Below are 23,947 nucleotides of genomic sequence, written 5' to 3'. Positions count from 1 at the left end.
CCAGATTACTACTTAACATACCTAATTTAACATTTCAACAATGTACAAACATTACCAAAGCACACAAAATTAAGCAGTACCTTGACAGGCATGCTCCCTCTCTCACCCATGGCACCAAACAAGGATGTTCGACTTGAGATTGTTTGATACTGTCGGCATCATACATGCGTGTTCTATTTTGATTTCTCTACTTATAAAAAATAAGCTCTAATAAGGTTATACGAGTTAGTTGGGCATGAGCTGCATGTTGTTTATGTATTTATGTAGTAACAACCTTGCTAGCTCATGCACAGCCATATTTTAGGAAAATGAAAAATGCATAGCATAACATAAACAGCTGGCTAGTGCCTGTATTTATTTGAGAGCAAACCGACATTATCAAGTGTAGCTTAGCAGTGAGCTCAGTGACCTCTTGTGGTGTGAAAAGGTTGATGTAGTTAGTAGTTTTGTGTTTGTCTTTCTGACTTAGTTGCTGTTTTAACATGCACATGACAATGAAATGAAGGTGCATAGGGCAGAAGACAGGGCCACACAAAAAGCGAGGAAACATTCATTGTCATTTTTTTATTTCCATAACAAACCAGCGAATAGTTCCTTAGGTTCAGTTTTGTGAATAATGCACAATAATGCACAATGTTCTGCGTAAAACTGAAAGATTGTAGTGCTCTATTACCTATACACTATTTGGGTAGCCAAATGAACGATACTCCCATTAGCACTGTGAGAGCACAGAAATTTGCAGTCAAGAGGCCGCAGTGGCTCAGCCTCTGTGCCAAATGTAAAATTGTTCCAAAAGAAAACATGCATACTGGTGGATTGGGTATGCATTCACATCTGCTATTCAAATCCACACATCACAAGTAATCTTTCATTCCTTGGCACATTTCTCACCATTGTACAGACTTTGTTTCAGCGCTCTGTGTGTGCAGTAATATAACTTGGTAAATCAAAGCTGCGGTTATTCAGTACACTGAAAGCAACTTTGCGTGTGGGTTAGATAAAATAATGCTCCTACATATGGGTCAGCTTAGTATTATCAGCCGTTTTGTTTACTAGTTCACTGTTACGCCTGAACTATACGGTGCCACTGGACAATGCTGTATCCCTGCAGGCACGCTAGAACAGCTTGGATATGCACAAACAATCCTTTACATCGCACTTAAATTAAGGTGGTGTAGATTTGCTGTCACAATGTGCTTGTAAGCATAACTGCCGAGCATTCAAAAAAGTGTTTGAAATGTAAGGGTGGATGCTCAGGTTTGCAGGTGTGACATTTTACATTTATAGTGCAAGGACACACCGATGAACAGGAAGGATACCACACAAATCCTCGTGTTGTGACCTCGCAGTCACAATGCAAGTAGTTTTCAGTGGTGTTTAGCTATAAACATGTGAAGCAATCTGTAAATTCAAAACTGTATTAATTAAACTGAGACACCATGAAAAGCAACATAACACTACGGTGTACACATTTTTGTCACATCAGCTCTTTGTGGTGCAGATCAAATATGTATACAAGCTATTTGTAGGAAGTAGGAAGCCTATCCAATATAAACAAGAAACTTGCAGGCAAGGTAATCACAACAAACCAGCTGAGACGGTGGTACTATTCTACTTGTTTTCGTTTGTGATAGCACAAGTGTTCCCACTTGTGCTGCTGGATGGTTGCGACTGATATGCTCGCGAAGGTTTGGGTCATTCACATTTCAAGGGATGAGTAACTGTTACATACGTAAATCATCTTCCTCTGCATGCAGCCGCTGTGGCTGGCAGTCGATCCCGTAGCCACATGCTTAGCAGCCCAACACCACAACCACTAAGCAATCACGGCGGGTAACTGCTCCTCAGGTTGTGCAATCTGTGTGGCTGTATCAAAGCACTGATGTAACACGTGTTTCAGTGGGGTCCAACTACAGCACAGAAGTTGTGGTGCAGCTCTTCCTAATGGCAACATGTGTTGCAGCTGGGATACAAAGAGTTGAGCCTTTGTATCCGATGAGCATATGGTAAGTGGAAACTTTGTTTCCACTTCTAAAAATTTTTGAGTATGTTCTAAATGACATGAGCCAATGTTGTAATGCTATTTTAATTTTTATAATAGCTGTGCACGTTTGTGTACATCAAGTACACCATGAAATAACAGTCATCGGGGTATGCTTGAAAGGCACCTTCAGCATCTGCACTTCAAACCGCAGCTATGTCGTAGCCATTGTAGGTGAAACAGCAGTAGTCAACGCGAAATTGACCGCCACTTTAGCAGCTTGCATGCAAACACACATTCATGTGGTGGCATTGTATATTTTGGTTACCTGGCCAAGGCAAGTAATGCGAATAGGAGAACAATTATCAAACATCATTAGCTTAGTTAGGCCCAAAATACTCAGTCGGGTAACTATTCATAGCAGTAGTCGAGGGCACGCTTGAAAGGCACCATTAGCAGTCTGCACGTCAAAGCGCAGTCAAGTCGTCGCCACTGTTGGTGAAACGGCAGCACTCAATGCGAAAATGACAGCCACTGTTGGCAGCTTGCATGCAAACACACATTCATGTGGTGGCATTGTATATTTTGGTTACCTGGCCAAGGCAAGTAATGCGAATAGGAGAACAATTCTCAAACATCATTAGCTTAGTTAGGCCCAAAATACTCAGTCGGGTAACTATTCATAGCAGTAGTCGAGGGCACGCTTGAAAGGCACCATTAGCAGTCTGCACGTCAAAGCGCAGTCAAGTCGTCGCCACTGTTTGTGAAACGGCAGCACTCAATGAGAAAATGACAGCCACTGTTGGCAGCTTGCATGCAAACACACATTCATGTGGTGGCATTGTTTATTTTGGTTACCTGGCCCAGGCAAGTAATGTGAATAGGAGAACAATTATCAAACATCATTAGATTAGTTAGGCCCAAAATACTCAGTCGGGCAACTATTAATAGCAGTAGTCGAGGGCACGCTTGAAACGCGCCATTAGCAGTCTGCACGTCAAATCACAGTCACGTCGCAGCCACTGTTGTATTTGTTTATCTCACGGCAAGTAACACCAATGTAAGCACAATTATTCACCCTGAATAGCTTTGCTAGCATTGTTTATACTAAAAATTCTGAGTGAAGTTGAATGTGTTTTATTGAGGCAATTATTTAATTCACAAGCCATCGGCATAGTGATCGACGGCCAGGTTCAAACAATGACATTTGTGAAGTAATAAATGGTGAAAGTTGCAAAAGCTATCAGTGCACTGCTTTTCTTGGCTCCATTTACTGAAAAATGTCTTTGCAACGACAAAAGCATCAGACAGGAAATGACACTCCACTGCACAATGTTATTCGTGTTGAACTTTTTTGCCATCATATGTGATGGGCAGCGAAACCATCCGTTTACTAAGACTGATTGCATGAAAAATGCAACAGCATAGCAAGGTGTAGTTTCACAATATGGCACCCTTTCATGTGCACTTCTGGCGAGCTGCCACATGCACTGATGCATAAACATGAACTGAGGTAAGAGGCTAAGTTGCTGTGCAACCCCCATGACGCTTTTAAGAAAATCTATCTCTAAACCTTTCTGTTTTCATAGGCGATGAAAATCTGTTTTGAGCAAGTTGGTTAATCACACTGCAGCAACAACACAAGAAGCAAGGACAGAAAACAAAGCGAGTAGGCAGACTGAGAAGACGAGGTAGACCAGTGAGAAAGGTTTTAATGAGATGGAAGAGGCCTGCCCTGTCGTGTACATGAGTTAGTGCTTTGAATGAGATTGGTTTATGAAAATGTCTAATGACTTTCCTGAAAGAAAACTAGCAAAAGCAAATGCTAATATAATATAAAAGGACAGAAATAATGGTAAGCGCAAGCACGCATGGAAACAGGCACGTATTCACACACAAATGCGAGAACTAAGAAGAACTCCAACGTAAAGAAATCTGGGAAATAGAAAAAAAATTGACAAACGCAAGAAAACATACATTTACAAACAGACGCGGGTCGAGGTATTATAGGAGCGGGTTCACAAGCTGCTGTGCTTACCTTCTCATATGTTTTCTTTTTTAACCGTTCTCTTGATACTGTCTCGGGAAATTTTAATTGCATTCATGACATTAGTGCTCTCAGGCGCGTCCACATTTCACGACAGCGCTGAACGTCTTGACGTATGCAATTATAATGTTGTTCCCTAATTTCCCCCCACCGATAGAAGCATCTTTAACCGTGCAGTAACAACTTCTGAAACAAACGATAGATGTACGAAGCAGAAAAGGCCGGTGTGATAGGGCTTCTCTATCGGGCTACTACATAAGAAAACGCAATCGGCAACACTTATGCTCAGCTCACTTCTGAGCACACGAACATCGCGTAGTACGACCACTTCTACACCCAGTAACGCTGCAACATATCGCACATATATATCACGATTTGTAGCTCGCAAACGCACTTCATAACGGCAAGAGCACAGCTCGAACGTCGCGGTCACCACGGCGCATCGCAGCCGGCAAAACGGCTCATACGCAGTACAGCACACGCAGAATGGCAGCGATAACTAGGCGATAAAAACTTATCGCTACTGATCGTATCGTTACTTTTGGTAAGTTGCGAAGGGCTGGCGTTCACCACACCGCGGCAACGATCGGCATACACAGAGCAGAAACCAAACGTGTACGCTGGGTGCGCAAATCGGACGCTACTTATTTCGCTACGCCTTGAACATGTGTGCTGCTCAGAATACATGTGTATGTGATGGAGTTCTTGTCTGCGACGCACACGCGAAGCATGGCACAAGAAATCACGAAGTCGACGGCTTGAAATATTTCTTCCGACGCTCTCGTAAACACACACACTTCCTGCGCTCCGTCTGTTTCTGTTGGCGATCGCACGCACTGATGAGGTCTGGAAGCGTACACCGGCTTGCTTCTTCCGATGACTATCTCCGTGGGTTCCACATACCTCTGGTAAAAATCACAAAAAGGAGAAAAAAATAGACTGTTTCTGACGCGGCTGTAGCCTAGGCCTTGCGTCCCCGCTTCACTTCGCTTCGAGCACGCGCCATGTTTGCTGTGACGACAGCCGAACTATCCGCCTCGGACCAGCCAATGAGAGACGAGCAGGCGGCCGGACGGGAAACTTGCGTCCGCTCTTCGCTCGCCAGTAGAGAGCTATCCGCACGCGACCGGACGAGGGCGGAACGGACGTGCGGAGCGACCATGTACGGGCCCTAAGGGCCGATTTACCCTCGAGCCGCCCATCGCCGCAAGCCGCACCGCACGCTTGCGGTCGCACGAAAAATTGCACGTATCCAGCACTTGTGCACAAATTACCATTTACACTGTGTGCACAGTGTATACATTACACATTGTAAACCGAAATTTGTGCACAAGTGTTTGATACGTGCAATATTTCGCGTGACCGCACGCGTGCGGTGCGGCTTGCGGCGATGGGCGGCTCGAGCGTAAATCGGCCCTAACGCGGCTACTTTGGCTACCGTAGCTGTCACCACAATCGCTTCTGCGAATGTGAGTTCCGTGATGCCGTGGGGAATCCCCTCGTGACGCTGTATAAACGTCAGCCGACCCTTCGGAACTGACATCGCCCTCGACGCGTCAAGGGGCTCCACACAAAGGAACGCATGGCGAGAGACTATTTATAATAAAGTCTTTGTCCCTTCCTTCGACTTTCCCACTGCTGCCGCTGCGCCTACTGCTGTGCCTGCTCCAGTCGGGCACACCGCCTTGAAGGGTGGAGGGGGTGGTTCAGAGCGTGTGTACACATGACAGGGACGAGTTAGGTAGGAAAGACGACGGTAGAAACTTATTTTGACCGCACCGCATCGAATATAATAATAATAATAATAATAATAATAATAATAATAATAATAATAATAATAATAATAATAATAATAATTTTATTTTCCAGGATCAACTGGAGGCTTTTCTGGCAAAAAGCTCCCGACGCAGCTTGACTGTGTCAGAGAACCCCTACAAGAAGTAGCACACGAGTGGTACAGAAAATCTTTGGCCCACATACAATAGTCACATTCAATAAGTAGAAACATTAACCATTTTGCATACAGAGTCTAATAATCTTCGCACAAAATTTTAGCAATAAAATCGAAAATTGAAACGCTGAAATGGTCATACATATGTTAAGAAACATTAGTAGTAATAAACAAGCAAACATGCAGCGTCTACAAGCGAAGACAAAATCGCATTTCAAAAACATATTTCCGCAGCTCCGCTTTGGTATATCCTATTTTATATTTGTACGTGTTAATAAAATGGGGCAGGTTATAAGTCAACATTTGTAATTTATAATTAGTGCAAAAATGAGGTATATTCCATCTATAAATAGTTCTTGTGTGTATGTTAACACAACGCATGTCCAAAGATGCCAGAGTAGAATAGAAATCGGCAATGAATGCCGTCAAAAAATACATCTTTTGTAACAGCTTAAAGTTATACAAATGACTCGTGGACAATATTATGTGCGTCAAAGGCACACTTGGAGGTAGTTGTATTATCAACATTGGTGATTATTCGAACAATTTTCTTTTGCAATATGAGAACCTTATTTGTGTTTGTTTTGGTTATTGAGGTCCACACTAAACTGCTGTTAAGGTGAGAAAAAAAGTGCCTAGTGAACTTCTAATTTACATTTCAAAGGTATAGTTCCACGATGTCGCGACAGAATCCCGCGAACGGAAGAGAGTGTCTCGCAGACAAGGTCAGTGTAGACATCCCAGCTTAGATAACACGAAAGATATACTCCAAATATCTTGTGCACTTCAACTATTTCTATTTGGTGATCTTCAAATTGAAGCACGCAGTGCGGTATTATCGTCTTTTTTTCTTGCACGAAATATTACAGCCTTGGACTTTGTAGGATTTATTTTGAACTTATTCGTCCTTGACTACCTATACAATTTAATTAATAGGCCATTACATTTCGCTATTAAATCGTTAAGGAAGAGTCTGAAATAAGTAGTGTGCTATCATCTGCGTCTATCAGAAAATCAATAGAAGGATTTATAATTACAATATCATTTTTTGTACGTTTTGAAGAAAAGGGGTCCCACTAGGCTCCCTTGTCGGACACCACAACTGATCGGCAAAAGGGATGAAAGCTCATTATCGAAAGACACCGACTGGCTTCTGTTTTGGAGATGTCTTTTACGCAATGGGAGTGGTTTACCACGGATTCCGTAATTTCCATCATTGTTAATAACGCTGTTTCTGTAGATTTACCCAATCTTAAACCAAACTGTGGCTCAGATAGTACCTTATGTTTGTCAAAAAACTTGCTTATTCTTGAAGAAATGACTTTTTCTAGACCTTTGGAAAACACAGGGAATGCTGAAATTGGCCTATAATTTGCTGGTACATTTTCGCAGCCCCCTTTAAAAATGACAGATACTTTTGCAGCTATCATTGCGTTGGGAAAAACACCGCACTTACGTGCAAGATTGTAGATGTGTGAAATCAAAGGACACACTATGTGTAACACATATTTCAATGGTTTCATCAGCATGCTGTTGGTATCTAAGGCTTACCTCTTACTGCTTCTCATGTACACGTTACACAGCTAATTTGCGTCAGTACGCTCGAAAAATATAGCCTCACTAAGCTGACTTGGATATGTCAAGATTGCAGTGTCCCTAAGATCTTGAGATGAATAAATGTTACCAAGAAAACGTTTGTTAAGATATTCTGCAAGCGCCCTCCCTTTCATTTCGTCGCCGTTTACGTGCATAGACTTTGTGACAAAGTTATTCGCACGGCGGCCTAGGACATCGTTTAAAGCTTTCCAGGCAATATCTGGTCTCCTTAAACTGACGCTAGAAAAGACCCCCTCATAATCTGATGTTTTAGCATTCCGTCTCTGAGAGTTTAATTGGTTTCCTAACTTTTTAAAGCGAAGCACTGTATTTTCTGCGCGTGTTCGAAGGAACGTTTGATAGAGACGATTTTTGTCCTTTATCATGTTGAAAAGTTCTATTGTTACTCATGGTTTTATGTTTTCGTATTTTTTTCGTGTACGTTTCGAGTGGAAAGTGCTTCGAATAGGAAAGAAGGAAATTGTGAAAAAAAGGTTGTACGCATCATTGACACCACTTTTCTGCAGCACAGAGGATTAGTCCAGGTTCATAATGCCGTGCTCAAATGCTTCCAAAGAGGCATCTGTAATGCGCTGCGCAGTAATAGACTCTTTCACATCGTTTCACTTAGCATGCTCGTTCCGAAAGGCCGCAAACACCGGACAGTGATCGCTCACATCAGAAGCGATTGTACCAGAAGAGGGCACACTCATTTCAACATTCGTAATTATTAGGTCCAGTGCTGACTCAGTGGCCAATGTGACACGCGTTGATGTTTCTATTAAGTTCACAAATCCACAGGAGAGAATCTTCACGTTGAAATCATGTACAGTAGCGTTATGGTCAAGCATATTGATATTAATATCACCACTGCACAGAAACGTACATTTATTTAGTGACGCATATTCTAGAATGTGGTCGAAATAATTAGTGAAATTTTCCATGTTACCATTGGGGGGGCGGCGTACCACTGAAATGATTTTATTTTGATTTTCTAATGCGAGAACTTCAGAATCATTGGTAATGTCACTAAGATTAGGCAGAATGTGACACCCTTTGTACGCGAGATTATAGAAAGCGACACCACCACCGCGTTTGTTACGTCTATTAAGAAAAATATTTCGTAGCCAGGCAATTCTAGCCTCTTTCTATCAGATTGATGCCACGTTTCAGTAACCATAAAAACCTTAAATTCGAAAGAGAATTGTTTTAGAAGCCAAACAATTTCATCTTGCTTGTTACCTATCGAGCGCGCGTTAAGGTGCAAAGCGGTTTCACAACTTGGGTCTTTTATCTTCCCCTCTTGTGGTAGGGCTAGTTCGTGCTAGGTCATTTTTGCTTAGTTGTTTTGTGATCACAGGGCAGAAAGACGACAAATTTCAATTGCCGCGTGTGCTATTATTATCGCCTGTTGCTGGCTCTGCACTGCTGCTGTGATAGCTTTGACAGCTGTTGACAGCTGTTTTTATCCGTGACTCCCCTCAGAAGCATTGCAGAAACTGCACGCTTCCCTTTCAACTAGCGTGCCAGTCCAAACAGGACGTAGATTGAACAGTAGAGAGGAGGGAGAAGGGGAGGCAGTTACCATACAAGGGGGTGGGGGAGGGGGGTATGAAGGTGACGTGAGAAGGCAAGGAAGCCCTACTACTATACGACCGCTGTTGCTGGGAAACTGGACAAGCTTAAGCTGAATATACGGCACCGTACGTTGCTGTTATCTCTGAAAAATAAACACCGTGCAGACATGTCAAGCGGACAAACTACGCAGGGTGTGTATTAATTACAGCGCATTGCAGGGTCCACGCCACACTACGGAAGCGGTCGACCGTAAAACCAACACTTCTCTGGCCGCTGCAGTGGCTTTGCGGCTATGGCAACACTAGAGGCCGTGGGTTTGATCCCAACCACGGCAGCCTCATTTCGACGGGGGCGAAATAGAAAACGCACGTGCAATTAGATTTTGGGACACGTTGAAGAACGTCACGGTGTCAAAATTAATCCGGAGTCATCCACTACGACGTGCTTCATTATCCGATTGGTGTTTTGGAACATACAGTCCCATACCCCAATTCAAGTTTAATATTTCTACCATAATGCGAAGTGCCATGTGAGGCAATGACTATGCTAAACCTTCTCAGAGGTTATGAAATATGGCGCAAAACAACAGCGCCTCAAGCCACCACCTCCCCCTGCGTGTTCTGTGTACTACGCAGAACAACAGCACTGGTGCCTGCCAGGTAACGTTTAACATCAACTCACCACTCTCTTCTTAGACTAAACGTTGAAGAAATTAAGCTTAACCGTAAACATCACAGTTAATTATCCTCGAATAAAGCACCGAGAACGGATAGCTAAAGACAGACATTGTAGTTAGCAGCTGCAGAACTGCACCTGTTAGTTAGAATCGCTTTAGGTATCTGTCGCGCATCAGGGTTGTATTTGGTCCTGTTGAAATAAATTATGTATCGTGTGTGCACTCGGATGTCGATTGCTTTCCTTTGTCAGTGAACCTGGGTACAAACCTCTCTTATTCCATCACATCCACCACAAAGAAGCGGGCGCGAAACAACACGATGGAACTTTCGCACGTAAATTCATGCTGCAGACTGGTGGCAGCTGTGACAAAAATATTTGTTACCTTTAGAAATGCATGTTCGAGGCAGCAGTTCACCGGGCTGAAATTACGATTGCTAAAAGCCGGCAAGAGCCATGGGCACGTCAAAGCAAATAATGACTTTCAATTGTAATGTACTGTGCAAGCTCTGTACGAAAAAAAAAACAGGGTGACCACGCTACGAACGCGCGCTTCCTAGCAGACGAGACATTTCACATTCGCACCAAAATTGAAAATGTCGAGATGTATAATCCATGCTTCAAACATATATGTTTGGCAAAATCGCGTAAACATTATTTGCAGTTGAAATAAAGCACTAATTTAAGAGCGCACAATGCACAATCGTCTTTGGCGCCCGCCGCGAAACTACGTTGAATATGTTGCGGAGCGCATCTCCGCCCAATCCAGTTCACTCGCAGCGCCCTCGCACAATTTTTCCATGCAGGGCGCCACAGCGCGAGAGCGCCGTACGGCCCAGTTGACCACATTCTGGTACACTTTAGCTCTGACTGTTGCACGCGCTTCGCAGGCCTGTGAGATTTTTTTTTTTGTAATCTACGTTAGCCTGTTCGCTGTAGACGGCAATAATTTGGACGATATTGCTGGAAAATCAAGGACGGCGTATACCAAAAGCCGTCCTGCGCGACGAGACCGAGGAAGCACCATCATCCACCAACCGAGCATCGACGCGACGCCCCGCGGCGTCTAGTCGCCGTACCTGCTCCTTTGAGGTGCGCTGGTGCCGCGGCATAGCGGTGGTGCCCCCTCCCCTCGCGAAACACCTGGCACATAATTGCTGTGGCAGGTGTACCGTTTTGCCCACTCTGCGCCACAGCGGCAGCCCGGAGGATATGGCGACGTGCAACTTAGCTCCAGGTTGCAGCCTCGAACCTGGCCGACGGCAGCAAATTTTGATGAGGTAGAAATGCACAAAAATTTTGACAGAACCAATCTCACGATGAATAGCGACGGTACTGCGTTTACCATTGAATCAATATAGCGACGCAACGTATCGCCACCGTCGAAACGAGTGATCTATGAGTCGTGCACTGCAGCGCGAATACTCTTTCGCGCTTCCCTAAGAACCCTCGGTGCCATCTAGCGACGCCGCAGAGAAGCCTGCACGCTACCTCTGAAATGGAGCGGGCCGGTGCGTGGCGAACGCTGAGAAACGCGTCATGTGGCAACCGGGCTCCCGTCTTGCGTTTCTTTCTGGACGCGTGCGCCGTCTTGTGGCGTTTCCGACAAGCATGTGCCTGGCCTCCGAGACCAGGAGCGTGGCGCGCCTGTGCCTGCGAAAGCTGAGAGCTGCTCCCTCACTCTCAGGACGCTCAGTCGCACATACTCAGGGACCAAAGTTGGCAAGAGAGAGAGAGATAAACTTTATAGAATAAAACAAAATTTGAGGTCTTGTGGTTGGGCCACCTAGTGCAGGGCTCCACTGGCGCGAGCGGCTCGCTCGGCTTGGTCCAGGAGAGCCCAGTTGGTTATCCTTATCCTAGTCTGCAAGCCGAGCCTCCTACTGCCTGTTAAAATCTTGTGTTTTTGGTTGTGTAGAATTTGTACGTGTCGGCCTGTTCGGGCATGTCCACGTGGTGTCCGGTAACGTTCGCGTGTTCCCGCATCAAGAGCATTCGTCAGTGTATCGTGTGCGGTGAATATATGTAGGTTTGGGTACATGCGTGTTTGAAGTCGGAGCCAACTCCTTGCCAGTCGCCAGCACGAAGTTTTCTTCAACCGCGAAACTTTTCTTTCGAGGAAACCGTGTCGGTTTCCTTGGTAGCGATTGCTGCGATTGGGTGTATTATTTTCCCTTGAATAATTACTTCTCCTCTTGCGGATTTCCGCAGGGCAATTACATCAAACTCGTTCCTTTGCTTCGAATTGTTGACAAATTCTACTTCGCTCTGCCATCTGCTAGCTGCCTGGTTAGGTCATGTGGTAGAGCGGCTGCCCCGGAAAGGCGGCGGCCCTGGTCTCGTGTTCCAGACCAGGATGAATCTTTCTTCAGCTGCCAGGTTTTTCTCTCTAGGAACCCGTGTGAGTTTCCTGTGTAGGAATTGTTACGATTGGGTGTATATGTCATTTTCCCTTAATGAATTACTTCTCTCCACCTTGCGGCTTTCCGCACAGCTATTACGTCAAGCCGCTAGATAGTGTTGTCATTAAAGGAATCCATCGGGTATGGTATGTTCAAGGTGGACAATATGGTAAGTTGATGAGTAGCCTTTCTTGTAACGACACTGGTGAGTATCTAGTAAGGTATCTATTTCGAGAACGCATGGTAATCTGATACTTGCTATGCTTTCATACAATTTTCTTAGGCAACTTGTCAGGGCTATAGCTTTGTAGCTGCTGGGAGTATTTGGTGATTTTCCAGCTTTCTGGAATACAAGATTAACAGCTTTATTCCACTCTGCGGGCACTTTTTTCTGTTTCCCATATCTTAAAGGAAAGCAACAAAGCGTGTACCGCGGTCTGGGATAGGTGGGCAAACATTCTGTTGTAAATTCGATTTCATGGCCACACCTAGTCTTCTTCCTTCCTTGACTGCATTTCCCTTCTCTTGACACTCATTTTGCAACCCTAATGGCCCACCGCTTATCTAGCCTACGCATTCCATGACCTGCCCAGCTCCATTTTTCTTTCTCTTAATGTCTATTAGAATATCGGCTATACCCGTTTGCTCTCCGATCCAAACCGCTATTTTTCTGTCTCTTAAAGTTATGCCTAGCATTTTTCATTCCATTGCTCTTTACGCGGTTCTTAACTTGTTCTCAAGTTTCTTTGTCACTCTGCAGGTTTCTGCCCCATATGTCTGCACTGGTAAAATACACTGACTGTACACCCTACCTTTCAATGATAGTGGTGAGCTTCCATTCAGGAGGTCACAATATCTGCCGTATGCACTCCAACCCATTTTTATTCTGGGAATTTCCTTCATATCAGAACACTAAGCCCCGAGGACATGTTTAAGTTGCTCAACGTTCTTTTAGACGTAACACAGTTTTTTTATTTGTTGATTACACTTTTGCCACGATCGTCTTTATCTGTGTCTGCGCATATATCTTGCGTTGCTTTCGCTTCCTTAAAAGACAGACGATTATTTTTTTTGTATTTTCGAAAGGTACTCTATGCGTTGTTTTGATGTTTTTTAGCTACTGTGCATTCGGTAGTCCACTAGGATTTAAGCCGTTTTCTTAAACTTGCTCCCCCGCCGGAAGTACCCATGCAGGCAATGACCCTCTCAACTATTTCAACAGTGCTCAGTTGCTGTAGTGTTTCTTTTAGAGGACAGCCTTATCTGTAAATAAAGGCCAGTTAGCGAAGTGAAGCTTCCTACGGGGAGGTCTAGTGGATACCATTCGGCGCGCAGTTCATAATTTTTCGATGGCTTGCAAATGGTCGCTACCATATTGGTTGTATATTGCTTCCCATTTAAAATCTCCAAGCAAAGTACCAAATCAAGACAGCTCACAGTTCCTGCACTTAGGGAGCAGTATGTGGCAGCACAAATGTTTAAAAGACATGCGTCATTAATTAGAATGAAATCTTCTAGTGTTTGTCCTTTGAAGTCTCTTGTTTTGCTGCCCCATAGTGCGTTGTGTGCATTAATACCACCGCCTATTAAAAATGCCTTGGGCAGCTGCACTGCGATGACCTGCAGATCAGTTTAGAAATGTATATGTGCTGCGATGTCGATAGAACAGTTGGCGATGGTTTCTGTGACACAATGATTACCCCAGTCACCTTTAGCCTAATTGGTTTCTAATGAGCATAGAGCCCCAGGAGAGAAGTTGCTTAAGATGTCCTAGATGTCACCTAAGACCTCTGCACTTCCCGTGTTTCATTAAATAAGCCATGATATTAGAATATAGGATCAGCTCTGTTCGAATGATTATCAGCTAAAACCCTAGGTGACATTTTTTTGGTCACGTGCCCTTGTGGGGGCCATGACAGGAGTTCGAATTCTCTTGCCTCCTTTAAAAGAGGATGTGAGAACTCTTTAGAGGAACTGCTCTCCCTCAGTTTCAGTGCCCGCTAAACACAACTCCATTTTTTCAGCACTTGATGGCTGAATGGTGGCAGTGCTCTGTGGAGCAGCTGGCCTCTAAGCCAGAGGCTAGCTCCTGAGTACTTTATTTGGGTCCTGCTTAGCCTCCGATCGCGACCCCCTTGGGATATTGCCGCTTTGAAGAGCAAAAAGGCAACGCCGTAGCACAAAGCCTATATGTATCATCATCATGGTAAACCGCACTGAAACCGCACTGATCGCTGTGTTGAGCACTGTCATATGCCTCAGAGAACAAGCGCTCAGTGATTCAAGTGTGCTAGACATGAAATGCGTGAGGGCCGTACCGGTTTGCCATTCAAGTTGGCAGTTCACAGACGACGGTTCTCTTAGTCCAGTGAAAAACCGATACAGCCAAAATAGTTCGCAACAGGTACACGCACCGCGGCTGTTGATGCTCGTCGGCCGTTTGCACACCCAAGAGAAATTTCCGCATATTGTAGTTGGTGCTGCATCGTGAGGCTATACAGTGGTTCCCGACGAACTTGTTGGAACTGACCTCCCATACATTTCACAAACGAGCTACAACATCTGCAAATCGTTACGCAGCACGCGACAGCAACACTTTCAAGCAGCGCCGCGCTGGTCGTACAAGCCAGAAAGGAGGCAACGTTCACCGCACGTCATTTCCTCCTCACCCAATGAAAATGTGTATAGGCAATCATATTCTTAGGCCAACGCTTCAAGGAGCGAAAAGTCCAGAGTTATTGGTAACAGTGTGCATACCTGACAAACACCAGCCTTCTTCGTCGAAAAGCTCGGCAGTTTCTTTTGGTCGCTTGTAATAACCTCTCACCATAGAAAATGTGCGGAAGCAGATCTCGCCTGTCTGGTGCGCACTCAGTTTCTGGCGTGTGCTCACATCCACAACCTGGGAATGAAAAACACATTTCGTTGCTTTTCATTACGTGAAAGGGAAGTGAATAGCATACATTCATTTTCACTTTATCTCCTCAATGACTTCGTGCACATAAGGATCAGGATTAGAGCAATTGTTTAACAACAATATAATAGATGGCGTGCAAAATACACTGATACTTCTTCGGCGACTGCGCATGAACGAATGATGGCAGCGATATCGTAGGTAAAGGTTTTCCCATAAAAATACGCGGAAAAACGAAGACGGAAATGGGAAAGTACGCTATATTAAGCAAGCGACACTTAACGGCTTAACGTCATTGCCAGGTGATATCCGTACCGGTAAGGAAATGTAATGTGTGTCGGCGAGAGGCACTGTAAGATCGTTCGCGAAACAATTACGGCAGAACTAATCACTATCACTCCTCGATGGCTATTTGCAATACCATCGATAATGTAGCGAGACAATATTCCTGAAGTCGCGTTTCTTTAACATATCTAGTTGAAATTCGGAGATTTCCGTTGCATCGGCTATTAGCCACATACTCCGGCATCGTCCCACTTTGGAAGAGCCCTCACTTGCCAAGGTCAGGCCGCCCATGAGCATGGCGGCATGACGATGACATTATGGCGCCGACGCAGGGATGATGGAATGATGAAGAACGAATGATATCGATGCATCGAGGACGGCGTATAACGTCAACGGCGACACAACAACGAGATGCCGATTCTTAAATTATGATGATGGCATAATGACAACATGACAACGACGACGTGAAGAAAATGAGATGACCATCGCGTGACGACGACTGTATGACAACAGGTGTATGACAGCGTGCGTGTGACGACGAAGCATAAAGACTATGGCATTACAATGAAGGCATCATCCCAGTTAAATGACGACATCATGATTATGATAAAGTGAAGAACAAGGAATGACGTCAATAGATCGATGAAGGTGAGATGACGACGACGGCGTGACGATGATGGGTCGACGGTACTGAAGCGATGATGACGGTGAAACGAGAGCATGACGATGCTGAGCACGCAAAGTTTGCTACCGCGTTAGCCGGGGCAGATGCACCCGCGATTCAGATAACGAGCAGGTCGGCCTGCTCGTTCTACAATTAGAATTTCTCGAGGAATCAAATACATGTATAATACCTGCATAGCCATCGCCAAATATGCTGCAAACTAATCTGAACGCTACACACTGTCGAGACAAGAAAAATATGCACTTTCTCATGAAATAATACACTCGTATGTCTCAAACATTGTACCCGAAATACTTGATATCAATGCTTCCATGTTTTTTGTCTACTTAATGAGTAAAGAAAATATCACACGAACTTTAGAACTACATCAGTTCGAATCCAGTAAAGCAGTGCATGCCGCTGGTATGAAACAATGCAAAGGCCGTGAAATGGACAATGTTTACATTTTTGTATGAATGCAAGGGCCAAGAAAAAATCGCAATGACGCTGTTCTTTGTTCCAATGTATTGCGCAGGAGCAGCTGTCACTGGTGGTGTGTTGTGAGTAATTGCACCGAAATTATAGTCGCAACAAAACCGCATCTAAAAAGCAGGAATTCTTATACATATACGAGGGCAAGCCAAATGAGAGTTAGCCGAGCGAATATATGAAAAACACGTTACTTCATTTAAAGGTAGTCTCCATGACCACTTAGACATTTTTCCTACTGACTAATGAGTCGCGTGTTTGATATCTCATACAAATCCTTCGGTTGCTGCTTCAAAAATTCTGTAACTAACTCCACACATAGTCCGTCATAGTCTGTCATAGTCCTACACGAACCTGCAACCCGGGGCGGCGCCGAATGATGCCTCATAAGTTGCGTATCTCGTGCTGATAGTGGCGGCATATCGTCTTGGTACTCCTGGTTGCTAGCAGCAGGAAGAAATGAATCCCAACTTTGACAATGGCGGGCATTTCACGGAATGAATTATTGCTGGCACGCTGACTGCTTGCTGAGTAGCACATGATGCGGTAGACAAAGGAAAAGCCAGCAGAAAAAGGTGCACCTGAAACACAAGCATTGGTGAACGCTCCATGTCTAAAACGGTGTCGTGCCCCAGCGGGGCGGCGCTGAATGATGGCTTATAAGCTGCGTATCCCGTGCTGATAGTGGCTGCATGTGGTCTTGATACTCCTGGTTGCTAGCAGCAGGCAGGAATGAATCCCAACTTTGACGATGGCGGGCACTTCACGGAACGATTAGTTGCTGGCATGCTGACTGCTTGCTGAGTAGCACATGATGCGGTAGACAAAGGAAAAGCCAGCAGAAAAAGGTGCACCTGAAACACAAGCATTGGTGAACGCTCCATGTCTAAAACGGTGTCGTGCCCCAGCGGGGCGGCGCTGAATGATGGCTTATAAGCTGCGTATCCCGTGCTGATAGTGGCTGCATGTGGTCTTGATACTCCTGGTTGCTAGCAGCAGGCAGGAATGAATCCCAACTTTGACGATGGCGGGCACTTCACGGAACGATTAGTTGCTGGCATGCTGACTGCTTGCTGAGTAGCACGTGATGCGGTAGACGAGGGAAAAGCCAGCACAAGAAGGTGCACCTGGAACAGAAGAATTGGTGAACTCTCGATGTCTAAAATGGTGTCGTGCCCCCCGCGAAACCATTTTCAATGATGACAGCCGAATAGAAAAAGCATGTGGCCCTAATGAATGAACTCCTGAATACCTTCCCCGTGCTGCAGTGCATAATTTGAGCGAGAGTTCGAGACACTTGCATCTTAAAGAAACATCCACGGTCAATAAACAGGGCAGGTTGTTATAGTAACCTCCTGCACCATTCATTGAGGCAGTTTTCTTTGACAGTAGGTTGGGCCTAGGATATGAAACTTTGTGGTACATACACGCATGCAGTTTGTCTCTTCAATATAGTGGCTTATTCTTCATTGCTTTTTGGAACATGTCTACGTGGGCATACCTGGCATAGTCTCATATGACATCAATTCAGCAATGTCATGATGGTATATCATCAAGTGGTATATTAGCGACAACGTGATGCTCACCTGTCTCGGAAAGGCATCATCGTCTATTGATCTTTACAATACGCCGAACACACTTACTGAACAGCATCATCCTATTTATGCCTGCGGGCTGCAGTTGCGCTATACAAATACGGTGTCAGAAATGTTGCAACAGATTCTTGAAACCAGCTCCTTTTATTCGAATATGTTTGGAACGGACTTCTCAATATTACAGCGCTGAGCATGAACACTTTCTTAGAAGCTGGCTTCAGATTATTTATGATTTATGTGGAAGAGGTTCGTTACCTCTTGAGAGCTGATCTGCATAACACTCGTGCTTCTTCATTAGTCTATCATGGTCCTGGCAAAAACAAGATAAAATGGGTGCTTCAGATAAATGGTCCCTGCATAGCCTAAACATGCAGCATCAATAGGTATCTAAATTGCATTCTTTCTTGACATTTGCTCCAGTTATCTTAAACTGAAGCGTTAGTGTGTTCAAAACATGTCCATAGAACTGCAATTGTTCAATCTCAGTACAAATAATAAATGTGTGATTTGGGAGTTCCAACGATTTGCTAAAGTTAGATGGTAGCAGGACTGTATACGAAAATGGCTATAAGGTCATGTATTCTGCGCATAACATTTTAAATACGGCACTACATATAATTTGAAACACAGCAAAACATTTTTATAAAATTACGAAGAACCGCCACACTGGATCTCACTGCCATCATTATCGTATGTCACTGGTGTGCCACTTCAACGCACTGTGGGAACCACCGCGACTCAGAAGGATGCATTCTAGTCATGCGACTGCGCTCACTGACATTTGAACTGTTTTAGCAATGATAAGAACTTCTAACCATACGCTTATCCATTTATTCAAAAGCTTTGGCTTTATGGATGGTAAGGCAGCAAGCACATAGGCATTTAAAGCATTGACTTTACGGTGCTTAAGAGTGACTAAACACAATTTGTCACGCATTCCTTTCCCCTAGTGTCATTGACTAAGGAGTCACGACAGTAGAGCAGCAATGCATTGTTTTGCCTGCTTACTAATGGCCGGATATTGGGCTCTAGGGCAGTGGCATAATCAGAGAACAAAAGGTGAATTTCATCAGCTGTGACTCCAAGGCTGATCGAACAGCTTTCCTGTAGTGTGGGCCCTATGTGACAGTATGTCATGTCACGACCACAAAGTGCATGAAGGCTACTACTGGAGGCTGCACTTGCAGTAGAAGGCAGCGGACCTGCAGAAAAAACACCTATTACAGCTACGTTGGTACTTAGCCACAGTTTATTAGAAACTAAGCATCCACTAGTGTGGAGCCAAAGGTGTTCGAAGTCCTTTGCTGTCTGAACCTTCTGACCAGATACTTTTCCATTCACATGAGTGGCACAGCGAACATGAGTAAAAAAGCAAAATTAAGAGACCTTCAAGATATTTCTTTTATTTCAAAATAGGACTTAGGAGCTACTGCATTCAAAGCTGACATGATATAACGTGTCGATAAGGTTAATTATTCACCATTTCTTTTTCTCTAAGTGAATAGAAAATTGCTGATATGAAAACAGACAAAAGGCACTCATGTGCTTTTATAATACAGCATAATTCCTAATTAGTGTTGAAAACGCATCTCGTCCTCCATAACATATTACCATTGCCTTTGAGAACTTAAGATGCATCTTAACAACAAAAGGCACGCATAAAAATGTGTGCTGTACTGGTATTGTATCTCGCTTTGCTAATACACGATTTCAAACAATGTGCATGTCAACAACGTCTAGATCAGCAAATCTAGCTGACGACAGCGAATTATTTTCCACAGATCAAGCAAGGTGAAATTGTTGAAATAGCGTATAGGGATAGGGGGCATATGTTCTCCGAGAGAGAAGGCATTAAGCTTTATAAGTAGATCTATATCTTTTTTTGCAGTAAAGGAGGAGAGATTAAGAAGCAACAATAGCGTCTAGAAGACGAGTTTCCTTACTCTCTACTACGTATTGTTGGACGTAGGAGATATCCCTTTGAAAATGGCTTCCCTCACTTAGCAGATGGCTTGCGAAGAGTACGCACTAGCGTTCAAGATTTGCTTCTGACATGAGCCTTCAGTTACTTATAACATAGCATGCTGCAAGTTACGCAGGCAAACTTGCCTGAACACAATTTGTACAGATGTGCGTCGAAAGCACTCCATTTAACTGGAAAAAAGTTGAATATGCGACCGATAATGCAATCCAAACTTTGCCGCCGAGCACAGCAGCTCAGTGCTCAAGCCATTAATTAAGCCACGATTGCACGATTGCCTTGGCAAGCAAGGGCATTTAGCTCTTTGAAACATTGGGCGCGCACATGCCGTGCCGCTTTCTTGTCTTCTTTCCTTCGTTGCTCTCACCGACTGCAGCCCAGATAACCAGTTATGCGCCATATATGTCCAGAGAACATCATATTTTAGAAATTGCACACATTTTATAGATTTCTATATTTCTCCAAATACCATTATAAATATGTGTCATGGTTAAGCTAACTACTCTCCAGATCGCATTCCTTTAATGTTGAAAGGATATCGCAGCGGGACATACTAAGTGACCTCTGATAGATTTCATTTTTGGAATGCAGGAGGTTCATACACCATCTAATCGGTCTTTCCTGTCCACATTATAATGAGCTGCATACCTGCAAGTGCCACTGCAGATTTACTATCGAATACTAATGAAATGCGAACAGCAGACGGTGTGGCCGAAGCATAACTTAAATCACAATGTGCTGCGTTGGCCATCCATCATTGTACTCCTGCATGTGCATGTGGTTTCGATGCGCAGTGCAGGGCTGCTTGTGCTATTGCCATTAAGACACCGGTATTTTGTTTGAAGCTTGTATTCTCACTCCGATACGGCAGTGCCATTTCTACTTGCGATCACTGTTAAGGTGGCTAGCACTTTGCGTTGGCGGGCTGGTTAGTGTGAATCCATAAATACTTTGTTTAGCGCAAAACAACAGACACAAGAAAGACGACAGGACAAGAGAGTAGTGCCTTGTACTGTCGTCTCTCTTCTGTCTGTTGTTTTGCATAAACAAAGTGCTTATGGCTTGCACGTGTTGTTCCTCCAGTGTAATACATTTTTCATGCAATTAAAATTATGATTATACACTGGCAGCTTTTATGGTCGAAACAAAAGCAGCGCAATGCACATAAGGAGCTGGGAGCATGCCAGCTATGTCATGCTACAGATGCGGCGATGGTGCTGGCTACCATAGCAGTGCAGTGGCAGGCGCAAATGGCACTGCCATGGAGGGATGCGAAAACAGCTTTTAAACAAAATACAGGTGACGTTTATCGCAGTAGGGTGAGCAGCGCTCTACTCTACGCGAGAGCGAAATGCCCACCCATGTGCACAATGAGTGGCCAACGGCATGCACGGTACCTTTTGTACAGTGCACGGCATGCACTGTACTGTTATCGGCAAGTAGCTGGTTAACGTGTCTGAAACGTTTGTGAATGTGCAAATATATAAATGTCAAAATATAATTTCAAACAGTCATGACGTATCTTATTGTATAAGTTCTAGTGCTCATCAAAATGGGAAAACTGGGTTCACAGAATCATAGAGCTGTATATTCAAATATTACAAACCCTGCAATGGTTACATGAAAAAAGTTAGTTCAGTAAGCACTTGGTAAAGTACACAAGTGAGGCTCACAATGTCATAATAGGGTTAATTTTACTTATACAACTGGTAAACCTTTACTGGAAAAATGATTGACACCCAACCAGGCACATGTAGGAAATAATAATTGCAGCTTCTAATTGCATACGAACAGGATAAACGAGTATGTAACAAAAAGAAGCGAACTAAATAACTGCAATAAAAACAAACTCTTTAGAATTTAACTGTTCTCAAACAAAAGCACCAAAAATAGGGTGTTAACACTCGGAAAATGAATAGCAGTCACAATGTAAGAATTATATTTAAAGTTACTGAAACTGATTGTTAGAAGGTAGTAGTATCACATACTAATGAGTGACGAAAAGCGCATGGCCTACATGCCAGCACCAGCTTCGGGGGCCACGCGATTCAGGAGAGAAAAGCAGTAATTTCTGGCCATCTTTAAAAATGAGGAGGAGAAAAAGGGGAGGAAAGAGAGGGAGGTTAGCCAGTGTGTGTACTGGCTGGCTACCCTGTGTTGGGGAAAGGAATAAAGGGAATAAAAGGAGAAAGAAGAAGAAAAGGGAAAAAGTGGAAAACAGAAAATTCACACAGTAACGCGATACTACGCGCTACAACATTCAAAGGCGGTCGCACAATTTGCATGTCCTTCAATATGTATAATAAAAGAATATCCACACAAGCGGAAACCCGAGATGGAATGTTCATATTGATAAGCAACTTGCTCAGGCAGCTTGTGACACCACGAAAGTGCCAAACACATAACTGCTGCGGGATACTAAACTAAAGCATTGCAAATGAAAAATACACTGGAAAGGAGCTCCGGAAACCAAGCGTACAAATTTGTCTGAAAATGAGCCACCAGCACGTTGCCCCCAGGACATTTCTAAAGCGCTCCGCAAAGCGAACAAACGTACCCCAGAAAAGCAGTCAGAAGCATACCTCTAAATTTCAGTATAAGACTGTACAGTTCAGCCTAATAGATGTGTACTTGAGGCATGGTCAACCAAACAAAAGTCGAAAGGCACACCAGTGAAGCACAGTTCGTGCTTCTCGTGCGCGTAAAATTACCTGCATTTGTGTCAAGGCGCGCGCTGCATTGATATCGGTGGCGATGTAAAGTTAAAGATATTTCGAGTTCAAGCTCATTTTTTCTTTCATCATCAGTCGTACTATGTCGACAAGTTAAAGATTGCTAATACAATGTACTAATAGATATAACTGAAGAATAAAGCGTTCTTGTATAAAAAAAACTAACGCATCTGAAATCGAAATTTTCTGCTTTTGACACGCAATGTCCAGTAGTGAGTGCAGAGGTCGAGCAAAAATGCGACTCATAATCCCGTTGCAAAAAATAAACGTGGTCCTAAGTGAAACACTGGGCTTTAATACCTCAAATTGAATCTTTCCAAAATGAACAGGAGGATATCTCGCAATTCAGGATACACTTTCTCCATCTCGTAGGATCTCCAACATGCACATCGCCATAGGGCTGCTAATAAAACAAGCATCGTACATTCACTCAAGATATTCCAGCGTGGGTGCAATATTTCCCACTAGAGACGCCGTAATGCGCGTAATTTTAACCTACAAACTTTCTCCTATACTTATCGAAGCGTTTTCGTTGGATGACACAGGGTACAAGATTACTTTTAAATATATATTGTACTATTGAGTAGTAACTCTATTTTTTGCATCCTAAACGCAAAATAATGTTCAGCATCATTGACCTCGCACGTGCCCGCTGGCCTGGATTTAAAATTTTTACCGGTATGTTCGCATGCAAGGATTCATTGGTTCGTACACTTAAACTGTTTGCATACCTTGTGCTAAAACCAATTTAGGGTGCTTCGATACTTCGCGTTATTTAACTTGACGTGAAGTGACGTGGTTGTGAGCGGAGATGCAAGCCCTAAAGTTAGGTTTCGGTCGTGAGCCATGCGGAACGCGTCTGCATCAAAACGGGAGCCATATTCTGCTGCGACTGAGGATGGCAGTACCGCTGAGTCGTTTAACATCACTGCTTGAATCATTAGGTAATATTCGTCTCTTTAACTTACAGGCGGAGACAAGTTAACGAACTAGATGCTGTATTGCATATCCGCAGTCATGACCGCCTGTTGCTGTTACCGAAATAAACCTTTATTTG

The 23,947-nt window shown here is 44.0% G+C and overlaps 1 protein-coding gene across 2 annotated transcripts in view; it reads right to left on the bottom strand.

The window, feature by feature from the left end:
- Positions 1-23,947, bottom strand: part of LOC135905166 (uncharacterized) — a 96,969-nt gene that overhangs the window by 15,223 nt on the left and 57,799 nt on the right. For both annotated transcript variants that reach the window (XM_065436179.2, XM_065436180.2), the window contains one exon: positions 14,988-15,132. In XM_065436179.2, coding sequence (XP_065292251.1) covers positions 14,988-15,132 — 145 coding nt within the window. The remainder of the gene's footprint in view (positions 1-14,987; positions 15,133-23,947) is intronic.

The sequence above is a fragment of the Dermacentor albipictus genome, chromosome 3, assembly GCF_038994185.2.
Source record: "Dermacentor albipictus isolate Rhodes 1998 colony chromosome 3, USDA_Dalb.pri_finalv2, whole genome shotgun sequence".
NCBI lineage: Eukaryota > Metazoa > Arthropoda > Arachnida > Ixodida > Ixodidae > Dermacentor > Dermacentor albipictus.
This window is presented reverse-complemented; position numbering and strand designations above follow the sequence as displayed.